Source organism: Cnephaeus nilssonii (genome assembly GCF_951640355.1).
Source record: "Cnephaeus nilssonii genome assembly, chromosome: 11".
Taxonomy (NCBI): Eukaryota; Metazoa; Chordata; class Mammalia; order Chiroptera; family Vespertilionidae; genus Cnephaeus; species Cnephaeus nilssonii.
The window spans coordinates 51,472,820-51,493,658 of record NC_137082.1 but is presented as its reverse complement, the minus strand read 5'-3'; the positions used below and the strand labels follow the sequence as shown (position 1 = coordinate 51,493,658).

The window sequence follows — 20,839 nt, the reverse complement described above, 5'->3', positions numbered from 1 at the left end:
ACTGTGGGATCAGGCCTAAAGTCGGACATCCCTCTCATAATCCAGGACCGCTGGCTCCTAACCGCTCGCCTGCCTGCCTGCCTGATCGCCCCTAACCACCTCTGCCTGCCAGCCTGATAGCCCCCTAACTGCCTCTGCCTGCTGGCCTGTTCGTCCCTAACTGCCTGCCTGCCGGCCTGATCGCCCCTAACCGCCTCTGCCTGCTAGCCTGATCGCCCCCTAACCACCTCTGCCTGCCAGCCTGATCACCCCCTAACTGCTCCCCTGCCGGCCTGATCGCCCCCTAACTGCTCCCCTGCCAGCCTGATCACCCCCTACCTTCTCCCCTGCCAGCCTGATCGCCCCTAACTACCCTCCCCCTCTGGTCTGACCACCCCTAACTGCCATCCCCCACAGGCCTTATCACCCCTAACTGCCCTCCCCTGCCAACCTGATCACCCCTAACTGCCCTCCGCTGCCGGCCTGATCGCCACTAACTGCCCTCCCCTGCCAGCCGTATCGCCCCAACCACCCTTTTATTAGTATAGATTTTTTTAATCTCCCATTTCACCCCATCTAGCCACTTACACTCCAGGAATTTCCTGCAGTGTTCTTAATATGCTATGCTATCCCATTCTTTGCTACTTTTGTTCCCTCTATTAAAAATGTCTGAGTCTGCTCTGTGAATGCCTCCTCATCCTTTAAGGCCCAACTCATACATAACCTCTCAAGGAAGCCATTCCTCATGTTCTTCAGCAGGAATGAGCACCTACCCACCACCATCTCTCACTTCTACTCCTGAGGGGCATCTCCCTTTATGTCTGTCTCTCCCACATGGAGCATGTGACTACAGAGCCCTTGCACTACCTGATCACTGGGCCTGCATAAGAGGAATCTCTGAAGAATCTGCCCCACAGGAAATAAAATAATATGTCAGTCATTGATTATGCTTCCCTCCTATCTACATTCCCAACACCTCCTCTCATTGTCTTGGACACATCAAAGAGCAAATCCCTGTAGAAATTAAAGGACTTATACAAACACATGAATAAACAGGAAGAGGGAGGGAGACAACAGGCTAAAAATAAAGACAAAAATCACAGAACAAGCAAAGGAAACCAGGAGAGAGGCTATCCTCCTGTATTCCACTGTAGAGGGCAGGAGGGCTAAAGAATCCTAGGAGTCCACAATATAATTTTAAAGCCATCACAAAACCATTTTAAAATAAAATAAGGCAAAAATGACTCAAGTCACTGAGATATGACTTTTTCACTGGATAGATCTTAAACAGAGAGGGCAACTGCAACACAATTGTCAAAGAGAAGTGACAATGTGTATTTAATTTCTATTTTATTATAAGTTAAATAGAGGCCCGATGCACAAAATGTGTGCAAGAGGCTCGGCCCCCACCTCTGCCTTGGCCCTCACAGCCCCAGCTTCGTCCAGAAGGTCATCCAGAAGGATGTCCAGTCTAATTAGCATATTATGCTTTTATTATATAGGATCATACTTACTACCTTGGGGTAAATCTATAACTCCACTTTGCCATGGCAAAAATTCAAGAAAACACTGCCACAAAAACCAAGAATAGGGTACATGTCTCCTTTCACCATGAGGACAGCCTAGGGAAAATGTTCTTCTGTTTCTTTTCCATTAACCTAACCCTTTCCCCAATTCTCTCCTACATTTACAAATCAGTTCATTGGAAAACACCCTAGAATCAGAGCTGAGAATGTTTGAATGTTTTTTATGTTAATATTATAACTAAGATATCTCTTTGACTTTCTAATTATAAACTGATTTGTATGTAAAAAATATAAAATAATGTCCACTCACTATTTAAATGATATTTCAAGAGCTTTAACATCAGAGGAATAAACAAATAATTTTTTAGTTTTGGTCATTTTGTATTCCTCACTGACAGTAAGAGAGACAGTAATAATCATTATGTGGCATTTTGAAAATTTCATACTAAAGACAAAAATATATCATTAAAGAAAAAGCATTAAAATATTTTTAAATATAATACACCCTTTATAAGAGTACTTTTGATGTTAATTTAGATTTTTTTTTAAATGGGAGAGGCTGCACTTTATATTGTTATAAGCATAATTCATGCCACAATACAAAACAAAGTTTTTCTATCTATATCTCTTTAACCAAAACAACCAGCTGAACAAACTACTTATTTTATTTGGATACCTCTGTAGATATGATGGGTGTAATTAACTGTTCAGCTAAAAATGCAATTCCATGGTGTTTTTAATGACTTAGGTATACACAGTGTTAGTTCTCAGAGAAGACTAAAAATAGTGATTTTAATTTATTCCTGCTGCCTACAATTACCCACAACCATATATTTTTAAATATTTCCAGCCTATAAAAATTACTAATTTTTGCCACTTGTGTTTATCTGCATTTAGACTTTGATTTGGATAAATTAAGCTCTCAAGTGTTCCTTGCTTTATGAAACTCTGCATGTTGTACACTTCAACACAAATAAATGACTTGTACCATTAGAGGTTTAAATAATGTAATGTATTTCATGCTCAGCCTGAAGCTGGATTCCAATGAAGTTGCTAATGCACGTAATGATTAAGTGTAACTCAAATACTAACTGTGTTGTTGAAAACATGACAGGCAATAATTTGGTCTATTATATTCTGCCATTTAATTGCCTAGTACAGACATTCTCTGACACGTTATGAAGCAATGATTTACAATTATTCAAGCTGCAAAGGTCAGAAAGTGACATTATAATCATCTACATAGAGATCCCTTCTAATGCACAAAAACTAGGTAATGCCACACATGCAAAAAAAAAACAAAGAGTTTTACTCCATTAGTAACTTTCTGTTTTAGGTTACTTAAGCCAGCTTAGAATAAACAGTTCATAAGCAAATTAATACACAATAGAAAATGTCTAGAATCTTTTCATTAACCCAGAGGTGACAGATTTAGAAAATGCCCTTATTCTCTCCTGATTAGGTAATTCTACTCAACTATTTAACTCTATACACAAGATTCAAGGTGAGACATAGAAAATCAATCAGAAAATACCATAATCCATAAATCATGCATACCAGGGTGTTGTGAATTATGGCCTACAAAGTTAGGTGTATTTCCTAGGTTTACTGAGTTGACTAGTTTTCTACTAACTCTTTTTTATTTAGTAACCAGTAATGAAAAACAATAACTCAGGTTGTTCAATTTTACCCCTCTTATCCTACTGAAAAGATAATGAAATTTTCACTCTTTTAGGCACCATGTTTAACTTTTAACCACTCAAGTGGAATAAATTATCAACACATAAAAAAATGGGAAAAGTAAAAAATTTTAAAACTGCTGTTTAATATGAGAAAAGTGAAATAGAGAGATACAAATATGAGACTGAATAACAGATTATTAAAGTAAAACACTGCATAAGCAATTTTTTAAAAGAACATAAATCTGAGCAAAAGCAGGAAATAAGAGTGGTTGGGGGCTGAAAGGAGATAAGTTGCAGCTATTACATGCTAGTGAAAACAACCTAGAGAGGAAAAAATAAGTACCTATAGAAGATAATAACCAAAACAACAAATATTACAAAAAGCAGAGAAATAAGGAAAAGGGACAGTTAAAGGAAGAAAACAGTAGTCTACCATTACTACTCCATAACTTAAGTCCATTACTAAAAATACTCTTAATCTCAAGTTTATTATCTGTACAGTGGAGATAATAAACATGAGATAAACAATCTCATGAAACTATAGAGATCAACAAATAAATATTACTTAAGGCATCCACTAAACCACAGCACTGCATAAATACTATTTATTAGAGTATTATACATACTATTATATGTACAGAGAGACAGTATTAAATAAATTTAAATAAATTTAAGAAAACACGGTATCTATAACAACTTTTTTGAGCCACTGAGATTTTCAAGTTCTTGACTACTGAAAATAAAGTTAAAGATCATGGATTTAGTAAAAATATGTGTTTAACCTGTTTTTAAACATATGTCCCACAAAAAATTTTAACATATATAGGAATGCTTTCCATTATTTGCTATTTTCTCCCCCACTAAACCCCTCTATCAGACCCATAGCCATTTCCCTATTAACTATCCATCAAGTATATATAAATACATCTGTATTCTATAAAAGTCCTCAAGTTCGCACTCAGATGTAAGAAACACATTAAGAAGCTGTATTATTCAAAAACTGTTCCTCCTAAAAGTGAAAGTAAAATAAAAGGCTTGTAAATGAAGTTATCTATAACATGTTCTTAAAACAGGAGTTCAAAGCAATACATTCTTAAATTTTACCATGCTATTGAGCATGTAAACCACATGAGTAAACAAAACTTAAATCCCAAGTTCTGAATCCAGCTACCCAGTAGGAATTAGACAGCAACGACATTCAGCTTCTCTTTCAAACAAACTTAAATCAATGACAGATTGTAGCTAAGATTTGCTGAGAAGGGACAAGAGATTATCTTAAAATTCAGCTTAACGATTCAAAGAAAATCAGTGTAGATTTTTAAAAATGAAATGAAAGTTTAAAAGGCAGCTTTTGTTAGGAGAGTAGCTAATACACAATCTTAAACTAAGCCTCAGAAAAAAATATCAGCTATATATTTGATGAGCATCTTCAATGTTCAAATAAAAGACACATAAAGATATGATAAAGAACTCAATCACAAATAATCTGAAACATTAATACTGAGCTCGATCAAGTCAACAAAATACACTATTATTTCCATAAATTTCACCATAAAATACTAGGTTTTGTTTTGTGTGGCTTTTTTTTCCAAGAAAGCCAACAGATTAATTAAAAAAAAAAAAAAAAGAAAGAAAATATTGCCTGCCCCACTATTCTTACATAATATCATGCAATCAAAATTACTTGAAAACATTTTTTTCTTTCAACTAAAATAATGAAGAGGTTATTAATGAAGTTATAAAAGACATACACTAAGACACTAATTACTGCAGAAAAGAAAACACAGTGCAGGACCTTCTGTTTGTGACAAAATTATACAGTTAATGTTCCTGAAAGATCACTTCACCTTTTAAAGTATGATTTTTTTAAAGTAAAATTTATAGCAATTAAAGCTAATGAAGAAATGCAGCATGAGTTGCTTATGTTCAGGAACTAATAGGTCCACGGAGCAGCTCTAAGATTATTTAGCCATCAATGATAATGAATTGACATTGTCAGTGATGTTAATGTACCAATGCTCTCTACTGCCACTAATCTGGTAGCCAACTCTTACATTTTTTAATGTTTTCCACTTTAATGTTTAACTTACATACTGCCCTATCCCTTTGAAACACATGAACTTATGATACACTTTTAATATTGAAGGGTATTTAACTCACTATTGTTCTACTTTAACAACATCAATCAATAGGCATTTTTGAGTTTACTGCAATTCTTCAGAATGATTAGCTGCATTGTGAAAATATCTATACTGTGAAACTATTATGTAACTTTTAAATCAAATTTCATTTCTAAAAAAAATAAGAGATCTATCATTTCATGGTCAAATACAATTCAATGACTACCATAATTCTAAGAGATACAATTTTGGAATCTAGATTGCTTTTCCTACGCACACACATATACGTAGAACTCTATGATAGCAGTATAAAGCTCAATATATCTACATGCATTTTCAATTCTTTATCTTGGGCATCAAATCTATAAATCACTAGTGCAACATTTCAGCTGTATGTGGTAAGCATTGAGCTAAGCAAAGTGTGCATTATTCAAATCATATAAGCAAAGCCAATCAATCATGTATCATTTTCGATGCTACATGTGTTAAAAACTGTTCTCTGAAAAAGTTTCTTCATTCTTTTCCAGGGTCTTAGTAACCCTAATAAAAATGAATGGAATTAGATTTCTAATAACAGTAGTATGCAAAAATTGTTTGTTTTGTTGAAATGAGGAAGACACTGCTTATGATCATCTGATAGCAAATTTTCGTTGAAGTCAGGGCCTTCCTCTTTCCTACCATTCATATGGTAAAAACAATAAATGAGATATCTTTTTTAATTTCAAGACCTAGAGCAATTAAAATGAACCATTTGGCACTCGACCCTTGCAGCTAAAATCAGTAGCAACAAACTCATTCTGCACTGATCTTCAGGGGGCTTTAGGGCAAAGGTTCGTCTTCATTTACTTTAGCTGCAAGTCACTGAACCATCAATTCTGTCCATGAATAAATCACAGACCATGGTTAATAAAAGTGCTTGCAAAGTCACTTTTAAAATTATCTTAAGGCTCAAAAAATGCAATGGCATCTTGGGATGAAGTGTAGTATCCAACAAAAACCAGGTATTTATGACTTAAAAGTAATTTATATTTACACAATAGTGCCAACCAGAGGAATTTTCAAATAAAAAAAAATAACCCTAATATAACATGAGCACATTGCATAATTTAATTGAACCTAAATTATTTTGTGAATTAGACATAAGAATTTCAGGTTTCACATAGAAAGTGTTTTTATGTGATGCACTTATTAGTTCATTTCTCTGGCATAATAACATTAAAATATATCCTTAATCAGAAGTAGGGTATTAAGATCCAGCTCTGAATGTCCTATGACATACAATAGACCCCATGGCATTTTAAAACTTTTTACAGCATCTCAGTGCTTCCTATTAAATGTAACACATTTGAATGACAACTAAAGATTGTGAATGATTCCTCAGAGGAAAAGCCCATTAACTAAAAAAGGAAAACAAGTTTTGAAATAAAGTTACATAAAAACATACATTATACACTGTTTTTTAAAGGTTCATCCCAGCAATAATAGTAACCAGTTGTCCAAAATTAAGTCTTTTTCTGCTTTTTTCCATATAGAATATGTCCAATGGATCCAAAGAGCCACTGATGTGATTAAAATTAAAGCAGCAAAGCAAAAGTAAAAAAACATACATATACACTCCTTAAGCTATATTATGTATTTTTTATGTCTTTAAATGGAATTTCCAGTTCTCTCTGGCAATGTGAATGAACATCCTATAATTTAGTCAATTTACAGATTACAGGTTCAAATTGACCTTGTAGCCCATAAAATTGCTCATCTTCAGTACAGGATTAGAAGTAGAGAAGAATGTCATAACTGTATTTAAGGAATTTATCATAACAATGGGAAGGGGAATATGCATGCGTAATTTTAGCCCCTCTTACTCATATCACTTCTGAATTCTGAAACAATGGAATCCTGCATATGCTTCCTGGTTCACACAGTGGAAACAGTTTCAATTTACTCACCCACACACATGACACTTGTATTCCCTCATCCCAAGGTGCCTTTTGACATGGTTTCTGGCATCGCCAAGCTGAGCTGTTGCGAAATGGCAGATCTTGCACTTGAATGGTTTTGATCCTAAGTAAATTTAACATAAAATATTATTTTAATTTGAATAATACTGTACTGATACTTTAAAAAGAGGCTTAGATCTTAAATCATACTTTTAATCTAATTACAAATTTCTGTCCCTAAAATGGAGCATTTGCATTCCTTTCTAACTTGAAATGACCTGCATTCCATAATTATTCCACCAAGGAGACTTGAATGCTTCAGTGAGTGTCCCTAACTTTCAATAATATTTCTAAGATTTAAAGTCAAAAGTGACCCAGGTGACTAGTATTAAGTAGATGAGATGAGATAAATAATTTTAAATATTTTCCTTACAATTCACAAAAGTATCTTTCACAGTCACTCCACATTTAAAATGTGACATTTTAAAAACATAAATGCATATAAAGTAGCTGATATTTTCAAGTATATGTGTCATCAAGTAAATAAACTTCTGCAGCTTTGAATTTATTCATATTAATAATGGTATTTTAGATATTTTTTACATTATTCCCAAAGAGTCACTATATTATTATTTTAACAGCATAGAATTTAAGAATACGCAATGGATAAATTATTTGCTTTTATGGTCATTTTATAGTCAAAAATCTGTACTGATTCTGCAAACCAAAAGAACTGACATGTTAGTGATTATTAATTTCAAGAGCAAATATTTCAACATAAAAACACAGTACCAACAAATTATTTTATTTCATAAAGAATAATTAACCTATACTCAATGAGAAAACAAAACTATTTAACAGTCAACAAACTTAGTGTCAGTAGCAGACTTTACCCAATGTAGTTAGTGATAATCAGTATCCACATTAATGAGAAGCTACACTTTTTAAGTTGCAATATATATACACCATTTTCTGATTTTCTAGCCACTAAATCTTCAAATAAATGAAAATCACAGAAATCACTGCTTAATGTCAGTACAATGTGTTTCCAGATTTTTCAGATCATGTTGAGTCCCTATTTGGTGAAACATCTCTTCTAACATGATCAGACAGAATATGAAATATGTAAACTTGAATAAATATACAAAAAGGCTCAAACAAAAAAAAATGCAATAAATCAAATTTGATCAATGAACCTTTGTGCAGTGCCCTTGGAAAAAAAATCCTCCAAGAATACTTTGTTGAAATGGAAGCACTCAGTAAAAAATTTTAGAGTCTTAAATTTCAATTTAATTCCCAAAAGCTGACAAAAAAAGTGAAGCATTTAATTTTAATCTTCTAACAGAAATAAAAAACTCAACAGTAGTACTAGCACAGGCAGACAAGGTTGAATATTTCACAGTTCAATGACAATGAAGCCAGATCTCTCAATACTTCCATTTCTGTCGTTAGAAGTAGATGTAAAATATATTTAGCACCTGAATGGTTATATCTAGTCAGCTTTATGTATAAATGTCAAAAGCAGGTTGAGACTGCAGCTTACAGCAATCACATTATATCAATCACATTAGAAACTACAGTTTATTTAAATGATTCTGATAAAACTAAGCCTATCACCACTATGAAACACTTCATCTCAACAGAGAACTCTATTAAAGGGACTTATAAAAGACATAAGTGAGAAGAACCAATTTACCTGTACTTTGGATTAAAATGCATTCAAGATAATAGGTAATTATGAAATTATTAATTTAACAATAACACCAGGACTTCAAACAAAGAGGATAAAGCTCCCTCAACATTTGTATTACAATATAGTGAAAGGATTTAAAACATCTGTCTTGTGGATTTAAGCTTTAGTCTTGCTCATCCTGCACTGACATTGTGATGAGCTCCTCCCTGTGCAAACACATGTGCCACAAAGGGCCAGATACAGACCTTCAGTGCTTTCAGTGGATTGTACCTGGCTCCTTGGTGAGACACTCTAGCTCCTTCAGGTCTCAGTGATTACTGCCAGTGTGCTCACAACACATGAATGAGTTACTGTGTTGACAGCTTTCATGCAGAAATCATGAAGGCTCTGAGTATTTTTCATATCTTATATCCCAAGTAGACTATGTTAACATCTTTCTGTGCCATAAAAATCCAAACATTAGGGGACCAGAGGTACTACTTTCCTTAACATCAGCCATTGCTAACTGTTATGCAAACATGAATGTGACATTAAAATTAAAAATTTAATAAAACTTTGGGTCTTAAAGAATCAAGTCAGATGTATATACCCAGCATCTAATGCCTGTCAACTCTAACCTAAATGCTACATTCCTCCCTACACACTGGCACTTCATTACTTCATTCACACAACTGTCCATCCGCTTATTCACCTCTCCAACAGTAACGTTGAGAGCCAGCTGTGTGCAGGGCACAGAGATGAAGCAGTGAACAGAATCACACCCATGCTCTCACTCTGCTTACCTCCTATAGACCAACTCTCCTGAACCATCTCTTCTTAAGCCAACTCAACCTCTAAAAACCATCACATAATTAGTGACAGATACCACCAGCCCTGGCTTAGGAATTTTTCAGTAAAGTCATACAACTCCCTGGTTCCCCACATGTGAACACTTCTAGACAGCACGAATGACCAGTGCACTTCAACATAAAATGAAGGCTTGCAGACAGTCTTCTAGCTTAAAGACACCTTCCCTGCTATAGGAAATTAAAGCTCTAACAGAATGATGCAGGAGAAAAGAGGCCCGGGGTTTTGTACCACTCATGTAATGGGAAAGGAGACCCTGCTCTTTCTGCTCATGCGGTGGCTTCAAACAGCAAACACCCTGGAAGCTCGGCGACACTTTTCCCTACAATTCTGAATGACCAACTCATTTATTTCTTATAGTGCTGCTTTCATCGTACTGAGGATAGGAAGAAAAGGTTACATAAAACATATAGTAAATCACAAAGTATAAAAACAAGGATTGGAAGAGTAAGCCCTTTTCCAGTTAACCATTAATAACAGTTCCTGCATTACTATTTCATGGACATAAGCAACAGATCAGAAAAGCAATTCATTCTAAGAGGCGCCAAGAAAAAAACTTGGGAGTGAAAACCTGGAGAGCAACTTCCCCAAAAAATGCCTTGCAAGACTTAAATGGCAGACGGGCATTGTGTCCTCAGGATCTCGCCTTTGTAGTGCTTCAGAACACAACAAAAATGTGCTTGCTGATAAGCCCAACACAAAATGTTAAAAAGTATGCTAACTTTTACTAAATGTTACAATCAATGATGTAACTTATATAAGTAGGGTTACTTTGTCACATATTGATAGTTACCTCACTTTCACATCCACATTAACTTGATTTTAAATGCAATTAATACATATAGTCAAGGAAGACTAATGGACTACATTCTGCACTTAACCTGGTGGACATTTTCAAATGGCACAAGTGACCAGTGCAAACCTATTTTGCATTGTAAACGACTAAATAAATCTTAATGGATTAAGAATGATCAGCTATCAACACACAAGGGAAATTAAGTGCTGAAATGCCTACATTGATTATTTTAAATTATTAGCCTTACTCTGTTCTTGAATTTGTATGCTTTTAGTGAGCTTTAACACATTTACAAGACTTATTGACTATAATTACAAGAGAATTCAAGTAATGGACACATCAATTATAAGCAACATGTCTTGACCAGACAGTTGCATAAAGAATTCTAAAAAGAGCTCCATTAGCATCTTCCTCTTAGTTTTATTCAGTTTTATCTGCCTTAAGAGGGCATATTAAGAAAGTACATCTTTCCTGTGCACGTGAACAAGCCCAATTTCTAAAACTGTATCATTTCAGAAAGCAAACTATAATACAGCATGCACAGATGTATTAATAACTCCAACAAACCACAATCACAACTCCACTGCACTGGGAATAGCTGGAATCAAGAGTACAATGCTGATATTCACCTAGATCAACCTTATGCAGGTTTCCCTGCTACTTTCTCCAATGAAAAACTTTTATCTATGTTTAATCACCCTAAACTATTAATAATGTTTCATATTCTTTTGTCTTTCTCCTGTGATGATGCAAACATTTTCCAAAACTGCATGAATTTAAAGTATAGCTTTAATAATAAGCCATTATTTTAAAGTACAGTAAAATAAACCTTACAGTTCTAATGAAAATATGTTCATTAAAATGTGAATTTATTATTCAAATCCACTCATAAATTCAACTATGGAGACAGAACTTGTCTAAGCAGAGCACAATGATTTAGAAAAGCTGTCTATTTAAAATAAAGAATGTATGGCAGGTTTATAGAAACAGTGCAGTGAATTTTTACATAAATTTAGAACACTGGCTTATACATTTTTCAGGAAAAAAAAAAGTTTTTAAAAAATATCTACCTAAAATTAACCACGAAGCAGAGCAGAGACTCACCAAGTTCTACCAGGACCTGTATCAATGAACACAAACCCCTGAACATACTGACTTTGAAAGCTGTTGAGTATTTCTGATCTTTGAAAGTAGAATTTTGTTGCCTGGGAGTTATACTTTTGGATATAAACTACCTGGCAATGAATATTTTTAAAACTGTAAAATTGTATAAAAATTTTTATTATCTCATTTCTCAAAAGCCATTTAATATATCCTCTGAAACAGCGGTCGCCAACCAGTGGTCCGCAGACCCCTTGTGGTCCATGAAGTCCGAAAGGTTGGCAACTGCTGCTCTGAAAAACAGTGTCACTTAATAGATACCTTGAAAAACCAAACAGTTTGGACCTAAAACATGTGAAAAGCTCTATCAGACAGGAATTTAACAAAAGCACCAGAGGCACTAGGCTTTTTGATAAAATTGAAAGGAATTTGTGAAAGAGCCTGCCTTTGAGATCAATGAGGCCTACAGGTCTTCATAGATATTAAGTGTCAGCGATGACTGTGGCAGTTGTCCCGAGCACCACCCAGCAGTCATGTGAATCGAGTGAGGGCCAGCAGCAACTGCAGCAGGGACTGCGTATCGGGTGGGAGGGAATGTCCAGATTTTACCACTCAAGGGCATGTTATAGAGAAGCACAGGTGCCACGGTTCACATACCTGTATGAGTGCGGATGTGGGCCAGGAACGCCATAGAATTGCTACTGCGACACATCTTGCCACAATACTTGCAGACATTTCCCTGATTCTCCTCTCGCTCTCGGTTGATTTGCTCAGTGTCTTCCACTATGTACTTATTCACCTCCCGGAGCAGTTCCTCATGCTGCCCTTTAATATGCAGAAATAAATTTTGCTCCGAATCAAAGGGCTCTGTACATTTGACACATTTAAAGGTGGCCCCGCCCTCTGGAAGCTCTTCCACGCTGGCCTGTTCATTTCTCATGTGGCCAGCACTAGCCAAGTGCTGATGCAGGTTGCTCTCTGTGTAGAAGGACTTGCCGCACAGCAAACAATGGAAGTGTTTCTCCTTTGTAGGATGCTTCATGGCTATGTGAACATTCAGTCCACTTAACCCATCTGCTAAGAAACCACAGTCATCACAACGGATTCGTGTGGATTCGCCAAAGGAGCTGCCTTCAGATTTCTTCTTTTTCACACCTTGAGCACAGTCTTTTAAGGGTGACTCACTCATTCTCACTTCTGTTGTTATCAGACCCTCTTCACACTGGTCTATCAATTCACCATCTTCTGAGTTCCTTATTCTTATTATGGAAGAATCAAACCGGCCAAAACTGTACATGGCCTGTCCTTTATCATCAACATTAATTATAGTTTCATAAACATCATTACTTTCAACCGTGCTATCAGAAGCTGGACCATCCTCTTCTATAACAATTTCAGTTTCATGTTGGGAATTCATCAGAATTTCCTTATTTTCCAAGATAGAATCTCCTTGCATAGCTTTCAAATCCACTGAACTTTGCACATTTCCAACTTGGTCTTGACCACGGCTATCCAGGTTTAGCTGTCCTTCCATCATTCTCATCACAACAGGGACGGTGCTTTCAGCTGAATGAGCTCCATCCAGGACTCCGAGACATCCACGTTTACTGAGGATTTCACCTCCGTGGTCTCCTCCATTCCCTCCATCGCTATCACAATGTGCACTTGGATCACCGATGTCATTCAACTTGTTGTGATTGTTCTTTGTCGTCTCATAAATTAAAGCTGAGCTTCCTGAATTTTCATTCTGAAATTTGCTTGGGGGGCCATTAGAGGAAATGTTAAGGGTCAGCACTTCCTCGGGTTTCCTAACTTTGTCCTTGGCAAGGGGTTGTTGCAAAGTTTCACAAAATGAAGGACCTTCACTAAGATTAGATTCTTCTTCAGTCTCAACTTCTATAGAGTCAGGAACACAGAGTACTTTAGACATGTCTAAGTTAGTATTCTCATCTAAAACAGAACGACCAGTAGCATTTCTAGATTTAAGAGTTTCAGGTGATTGGTCTGAAATTATCTGGAATTCTTCAGAATTTTGTTGATGCTGCTCCTCCGGTATGATGACGTTTTTGGACATTTCTGAAGGACTTGCTCCCACGTCAGAAGAGTTCAGGTGAGACTGCCTTTTCACCTTGTGCTTTTCTGTTGCTGCATGCCTGGTCATCTCTCGATGAGTCACGGCATAGTAATCACATGCCATGCAATAAAACGCAAACTCTTTTGTGTGTTTCCGTTTTACATGCAGTTCTAGGGAAGCTGAAGAGTGAGCACTAAACTCGCAGTGTGCACATTTATTGTCACTTGTGCTCAGGGCACCTCTCTGCGAGCATACTTCCCTTTGCTGCACCAGGGCCTCTGGTTCTAGAGATACTTGTTCCTTCTCATCAATAACGTGACTGCCAGCTTCCCCATTTGTGGAATGAAATACATTTTCAACTTCAATTTCAATTTGATCTCCGTGCTCTTGTCCTGTTTTTTCTGAACTGGAGGGATCTGGTTCAGCTGACTTATTAGCTTGTTCATCTGAACCGGTGCTCCTACTACAGGCTTCAAGGTTACCCACTTCAGGGCCAATAATGATATCTGAACTTTGTTTTCCATTTGCTTCTATTTCTACACGTCCTTTATGCTTCTTGGTGGCACAATGACGCTCCATATCTCCCTTAGTTACAGTATAATACTTACACACTTTACATAAGTAACTGTATTGGTGACTATGTTTTCGTCTAATGTGAACCGTCAGATTTGTAATACTAGAGGCCAAGAGGCCACAGTGTGAACACGTCCGTGAGATGTTACCTTTGGGTCTCCCTCTCTTTGGAGTGGTGGTCAAGGCTAACTCATCATCTTTGGCAATTACGCCAGACTGTGGCTGTTCCTTGGCAGTGAGTATGCTCTTCTCCAAAGAGTTATGTTCCTGCAATTGCACACCTTCTATGTCGCCTTCTGTCCTCTCGTTTCCAGAAATCGTAACCTCTTCTTTTTTGTCATTTGCACCTATACAAACCCTTTCAATACATTCTTCAAAGCTTAAGCCAATATTATTTTTCCTAGCATTTTCAAGATGTTTGCTTCTCTTAATGTGTTTCTCCATTCCTTCTTTGCTCAGTGAATAAAGATTACATGCTTTACAAAGAAAGTGGTAGTCCTGACCATGCCGGAGCTTTATGTGTCGTGTGAGAACAGTGGAGGACCGTGTTTTATAAAAGCACTTCTTACACTGAAATTGAGGCTTATTTGAATGCCTTACTTCACTTCCATGGCTTACCCGGATCTTAGTCAGTTCTTCCTGAGCCACTCTTTCTGACTCGCTCATAGACTCCTTTGTGTTTTCTGATTCTAAAGTACTTAAAGGTAAAGTCTGTAAAACCAAATCATTGTGAAATGATTGAGAAGTCTTTGGTTGAACCAATAAGCAAATATGCTTCTCAGTTGACTTGTGTTCCTCCATGTCCTTCTCAGACAAGAAGAACAGATTACAGGGAGAACAGAAAAAGCCCATACTGTGCTTTTCCTTCATGTGGTCTCTAAGATGTGTTTCATTCAAGGAAATAAATGAGCAGCACTGACAACTGAGGACAGAGGCAGTTTGCTGAAGCTGGTGATTGTGCAAATGTTCATGTTGGTCCCTCCTCGACATGCTGGAAAAGTCACATGTCTGGCAGGACAATTTCACCTCTCTTGCATGGCACCTTTTCATGTGGACTTCCAACTCTGTCCTACTTGTAGACACCTGGCCACAGTCTGTACAAGTACACGACATCTGACGGTCAGAAGCTGCCCTCACTGTGGGAGGGTCAAAGTAGCTCACAAGGTGGGCATTTCTTTCATCCTGCTTCAGGTCCAGGGTTTCTGAGGAAGACACACACAGACTGTGGGTACTACCACCCGTTTCTATGTGTTTAGGCATGGACTCTGAATCACCTGTTTTCATCTGTGCTCTAACGTGTTTCATATATGTCCTGGGAGTCTCACTAGTGCCCCGTTTATTAATTCCTAAAAGATTAAACCTTTTCTTGGCTTGGCCTTTTAAGGGGAAAGTGCCGCTTCGTCGTCGGAAGCTATTAGCCAACATGAGAATGTTTCTCTCAGGTCTCGGTCTCGAGGTTGCGCTGATACCATGTGCTGTCTGTAGAGTCTTTTTGGTAGATTCCAATTTATCTAAGAGACCCTGTGAGCCTACTAATGCTCCTAACTTTTTACTCTGGTTTTCAGGATTTCGAGTTGTACCAAAGGAAGTGACATTTTCTTCAACAATCTCTCCCTTTTCTAGCAAAGTACTCCTGGACGGCCTCATTTCAACAAGAAGCTCACTGCTACTTCCACTCTGCTTAGAAATGCTGCCTCTGAAATCTTTAAATTTGCTTCCACCATGTCTTAGTCCTTTTGAATCACTATTCTTTGCTATTTGTTTAGATGCTCTTGGTTTTACGCGAACATTCTTTGTTCCGATTGTACATGATTTCTTAGGAAAAGGCTGTTTTGTTAAGATCTGCACAAATCCTCCACGAGCAGCAAGATTCTGGCGCCGGAGATGTGTTTTTCCAAGACAATGTGCATTCAAAAGGTTCTCTTCCACACACTGAAAGCCACAAAGGTCACAAGAAAAGACAGTACGTGAACCATGTGTCTGTGTGGCGTGGGTCTGCAATGCTGGGCTGCTCTCCGCTCCGTGGCTGCAGGGGCAGTGGGCAGGCTCCTTAGATGGCGGCACGTGACATTCAGCATGCTTCTCCAGGTCCGAGCAAGAAGAAAACAAATGGTCACACATGTTGCACCTGAAAGCTGAATCGATGTTCCCGATGGTACAACCAACAGTAACAACCTCTTTGCTGGAAAAAGATTTTGTTTCTGGGTCAAGGGAAACCATTTCCTGAGCAATCATCTTCTCAGTGTCTGTTTTCAGAGAAACAGTGTCAGTTGGGCCAGAACTGCAGAGAAGGGAAAACGAGGTGGGAGGACAAGTATCTCCATCTGAGCAGTCATTCAGGAAGGACGCCTTCACCATTTCACTGGACGAGACCTCCACTTCAGATAACCCACAAACGCCCTGCTCTTCGGACCTACAGGGCTCGGCCTCACCGAATTTCATTCGTTTGGAAGCATGTTTATTTCCATCTTCCGCCACAAAAACGCTGGTTGATGACTCTGAAAGAGCTCTTTTGCTAGAATTCTCAGAGGAATTCACTACCAAATCAGACAAGGGCCTACACTCCACATCCTGAGATGAAACAGTCCTTGAGTCTTCTGCTTCCTTTTTTACATCTTCGTCCTCATCATTCTCTGGTTTCTTCTCAGAATCCATCATTACTAATGTGCCGACACTGCTCCTCTGTCAGGGTAGCTTACTTGGCACTCATAACCTATGAAGAAAACAAACATGGTATTAAACCTTTGAACATAAAGACACGCACGTTAATCCAAAAATCAACATAAGGTGACATACTGGATGAAAAATATTATAAAATTAGCCTCAATAAGATTTCCTTCATATTGAGATTAATTTGATCACATGACCGTTAATGAAAAGTATGAATTGGATTTTGGGAACACAATATTACCACGCTGTGACTCAGGAAGCAACACTATGCTATCTTCCACAGAAAAGGGGATTTTCTCAACCAGCTTGCAAAAAAACTCCCAAGTTTCAACTCTCTTTACCACTACATTTCAATTTACTAATTCTTTTTTCTAAATAAAGAAGCCTTCTTTTCAAATTCTGTTTCCGTGGACTTCTACTCTATAAAGCAGATTAAAACAAAGCTGCTGCCCAGGTGGTATGGCTCTGTGGTTAAGCATCGACCTATAAACCAGAAGGTCAGGGCACATGCCTGAGATGCAGACTCAATCCCCAGTTAGGGGCATGTAGGAGGCAGCCGACCAATAATTCTCTCTCATCATTGATGTTTCTATCCCTCAGTCCCTCTCCCTTCTTCTCTCTGAAATCAATAAAAACGTATTTTTTTAAAAGCTACACAAATGGCCAAAAAGCACAGGTAAACATAATCTACGTCAGCAGTTGCTAGAGCAATGCAAATAAAGCCATAAAGTAGCACCACTTCACACCTACTAGGATGGCTAGAATCAAAAAGTCAGGCAATAACAAATGCTGGTGAGAATGTAGAGAAACCAGAACCCTCATACAATGCTACATGGGATGTAAAATGATGCTGCGGCTGTGGAAAACAGTCTGGCAAGACCTCAAATCACTAAACATGGAGTTACCATAGAGCCCATCAATTTCACTCCTAGGTATATGCCCAAGAGAAATGAAAACATATGGCCCCACACAAAAACTTGTACACAAATGTTTATAGTAGTATTATCCATAACAACCAGGAAGTGGAAACAACCCAAATATTCACCAATGGATAACTAAATGTGGTACAGCCATACAATGGAATATTATTCAGTCACAAAAAGAAATGAAGTACTGATTCATCGATGCCACAGGATGAGCATTGAAATCGTTATGCTAAGTAAAAGAAGCCAGTCACAAATAACCACATACTGATATGATTCTTCTTATAGGAAATGTCCAGAATAGGTAAATCTATAGAGACAGAGAGTAGATTACTGGTTCCTTGGGGGATAAGGGGATATAGATAAAGGGTATATCTATTTTTTGAGATGATGAAAATGTTGTAAAATTCACTGTGGTGATGGCTGCACATATCTGAGAATATACTTAAATCCATTAAACCATAGCTTAAGTGAGTGGATTGTATGATATGTGAATGTCTCAATAAAGCTACTTTAAAAATACATAATTTGTTGTATATAATCTACAATACAAAATGTCTTGTATTTGTAACTGTATCATAATATAGTGACATGTTGTATGTTTTGTGAGTGAAAAAGATAAATGTGCATGGTTTTATTGCACTTATAAGATATTCATTACTTCCTCAGACTGTGTTCCAGAAAATATTAATTATATCTCTGGTCAAATAAGTTTAGAAAACTCTGGTTTGAACAAAATTCCTTTACACAGGATTTCTCAGTACATAAGCATTTCTCAAACTAATTCTACTACAGAACTCTTTGTTTATCAAGAATCTAGAGACTGGTGTTCCAAAGAACCTTTTAGAAAATGCTCTTTTAGCCCTGGCCTGTGTGGTTCAGTTGGTTGGTCATCGTCTGTGCACCAAAAGGTTGCTGGTTCCATTTCCAGTCAAGGTACACATCCAGGTTATGGGCTCAATCCCTGGTAGGGGGTGTGCAGGAGGCAAGCTAATCGATGTTTCCCTCTCATATCGATGTTTCTCTCTCTCCCTTCCTAGCTCTCTAAAAATCAATTTTAAAAATGCTCTTTTAGATACAGCATTAGTTTTTTTATTCAACATTTGTAATAGGAGAGTAAAAGGAGGCAAGAGAGAATAAATTAACCACATGTATGTTCCAAAAATTTCACCTAGTGTCTACTACACGGCAAGTGTTCTTGGTTCTAAATTCTGGAATGACAGCAGAGAACAGCATGAAACATCTGCCTTACAATATAAGGGGTGAGACAATATATTGTTTTTAAATACATATATTCTCCATCCAGGACACTCCCTTATGGTCAAGAAAAGTCACAGGGACTGAATGTACTCTCATGCATGAAACAACTGAAAAAGAAAACAAAACAAAAAACACAAAATCTATGAAACAACAACAGAAGACATTGGACATCGGGCACCAAAGGGCAGTGATCTCTGAGAGATGACAGCTAAACCAAGTGAGTCCCAGCTTACTACCTGGAGCAAGGACCCAGGCCAGAGCACAGCGAGGAGTCTCGCAACAGAGTTGAGGGGCAGCTAGAGTCTGTAGGGCAGATTAAAGGAAAGGAGAGGTGCCAGAAAGAGAAGCTCAGAGGTCCACAGAAGTCCCATAAGACAGAGAACACTGGCATCTTCCCCAAAAAAACTGTTTTATGCCACCTCACACTAAGTCCTTGGTAACTGCCTTCCTGAGACAACCACTGCTCCAAATTCTTCTATAGCAGATTCATTTTGCCTGTTCCAAAGTTCATGTAAATGCATTCAGACAATTTGTCTTTTGAAGGAGGAGGATCTGGCTTCTCCTACTCAGCACAATATTTTTGTTGTAAATATCAGCAAAGTGCACGACATGGATATATCATGATTCTGTTAATAGACACCTGAGCTGCTTCCCCTTTTTTGGCTCTTATGGTAAAGCTGATACGAATAATCCTGTACAAGTCTTTTTATGACTATCTATTTTCATCTCTTTTGTGTAAATACCTAAAGGTGCTACTGCTGGGTCACAGAGTGAAAGAACAGGATTAGCTAGCTATAAGAAGCACCGCTTGACTGATTTGCAAAGTGGCCACACTGTTTTACATAGCCACCAGCAATGCCAAGAATTCTTAAAGACCCACATCCTCGCCCACATTTGACACTGTATCAGTCCTTAAAATTTAGTCGTTCCTTTCTGCAATTCCCTGATATCGGGGATGGTGCCAAATACTTTGTTTTGTGCTTTGTGAAACACTTGTTAGCCTTTTGCCCATTTCATAATTTGGTTGTTTGTTTATTATTAAGCTGGAACAGTTGCTTATGTATTCTGGGCATAAATCCTTTCTCAGACATTGTGATATAAGAGGTATTCATTAAGTACTTCTAGATCAGTGGTTCTCAACCTTTCTAATGTCGCGACCCTTTAATACAGTTCCTCATGTTGTGGTGACCCCCAACCATAAAATTATTTTCGTTGCTACTTCATAACTGTAATTTTGCTACTGTTATGAATCGTAATGTAAATATCTGTGTTTTCCGATGGTCTTAGGCGACCCTGCTAATGGTTCTCAACCTGTGAGTCGCGACCCACGGGTTGAGAACTGCTGCAGTAGAGCCTAAGACCAGATATTTACATTACAATTCATTAACAGATATTTACATTACAGATATTTACATTACAATTCATTAACAGCAGATATTTACATTACAATTCATTAACAGCAGCAAAATTACAGTTATGAAGTAGCAACGAAAATAATTTTATGGTTGGGGGTCACCACAACATGAGGAACTGTATTAAAGGGTTGCGGCATTAGAAAGGTTGAGAACCACTGCTCTAGATGAAATGAAAAAATGTCTAAGATATGCTTCAAAATAGTTCAGAAGAAGGGCATAGTGAAGGCTATGTGCTCATAATAAT

The 20,839-nt window shown here is 37.4% G+C and overlaps 1 protein-coding gene across 1 annotated transcript in view; it reads right to left on the bottom strand.

Annotated features, from left to right (window-relative positions):
* The window catches only part of ZNF407 (zinc finger protein 407), a 398,590-nt gene that overhangs the window by 357,808 nt on the left and 19,943 nt on the right, over window positions 1-20,839 (bottom strand). Inside the window, exons 2-3 of the mRNA XM_079783559.1 lie at window positions 12,338-17,040; window positions 7,254-7,368 (exon numbers count right to left, since the gene is read on the bottom strand). Coding sequence (XP_079639685.1) covers window positions 7,254-7,368; window positions 12,338-16,985 — 4,763 coding nt within the window. The 5' untranslated portion in view covers window positions 16,986-17,040. The remainder of the gene's footprint in view (window positions 1-7,253; window positions 7,369-12,337; window positions 17,041-20,839) is intronic.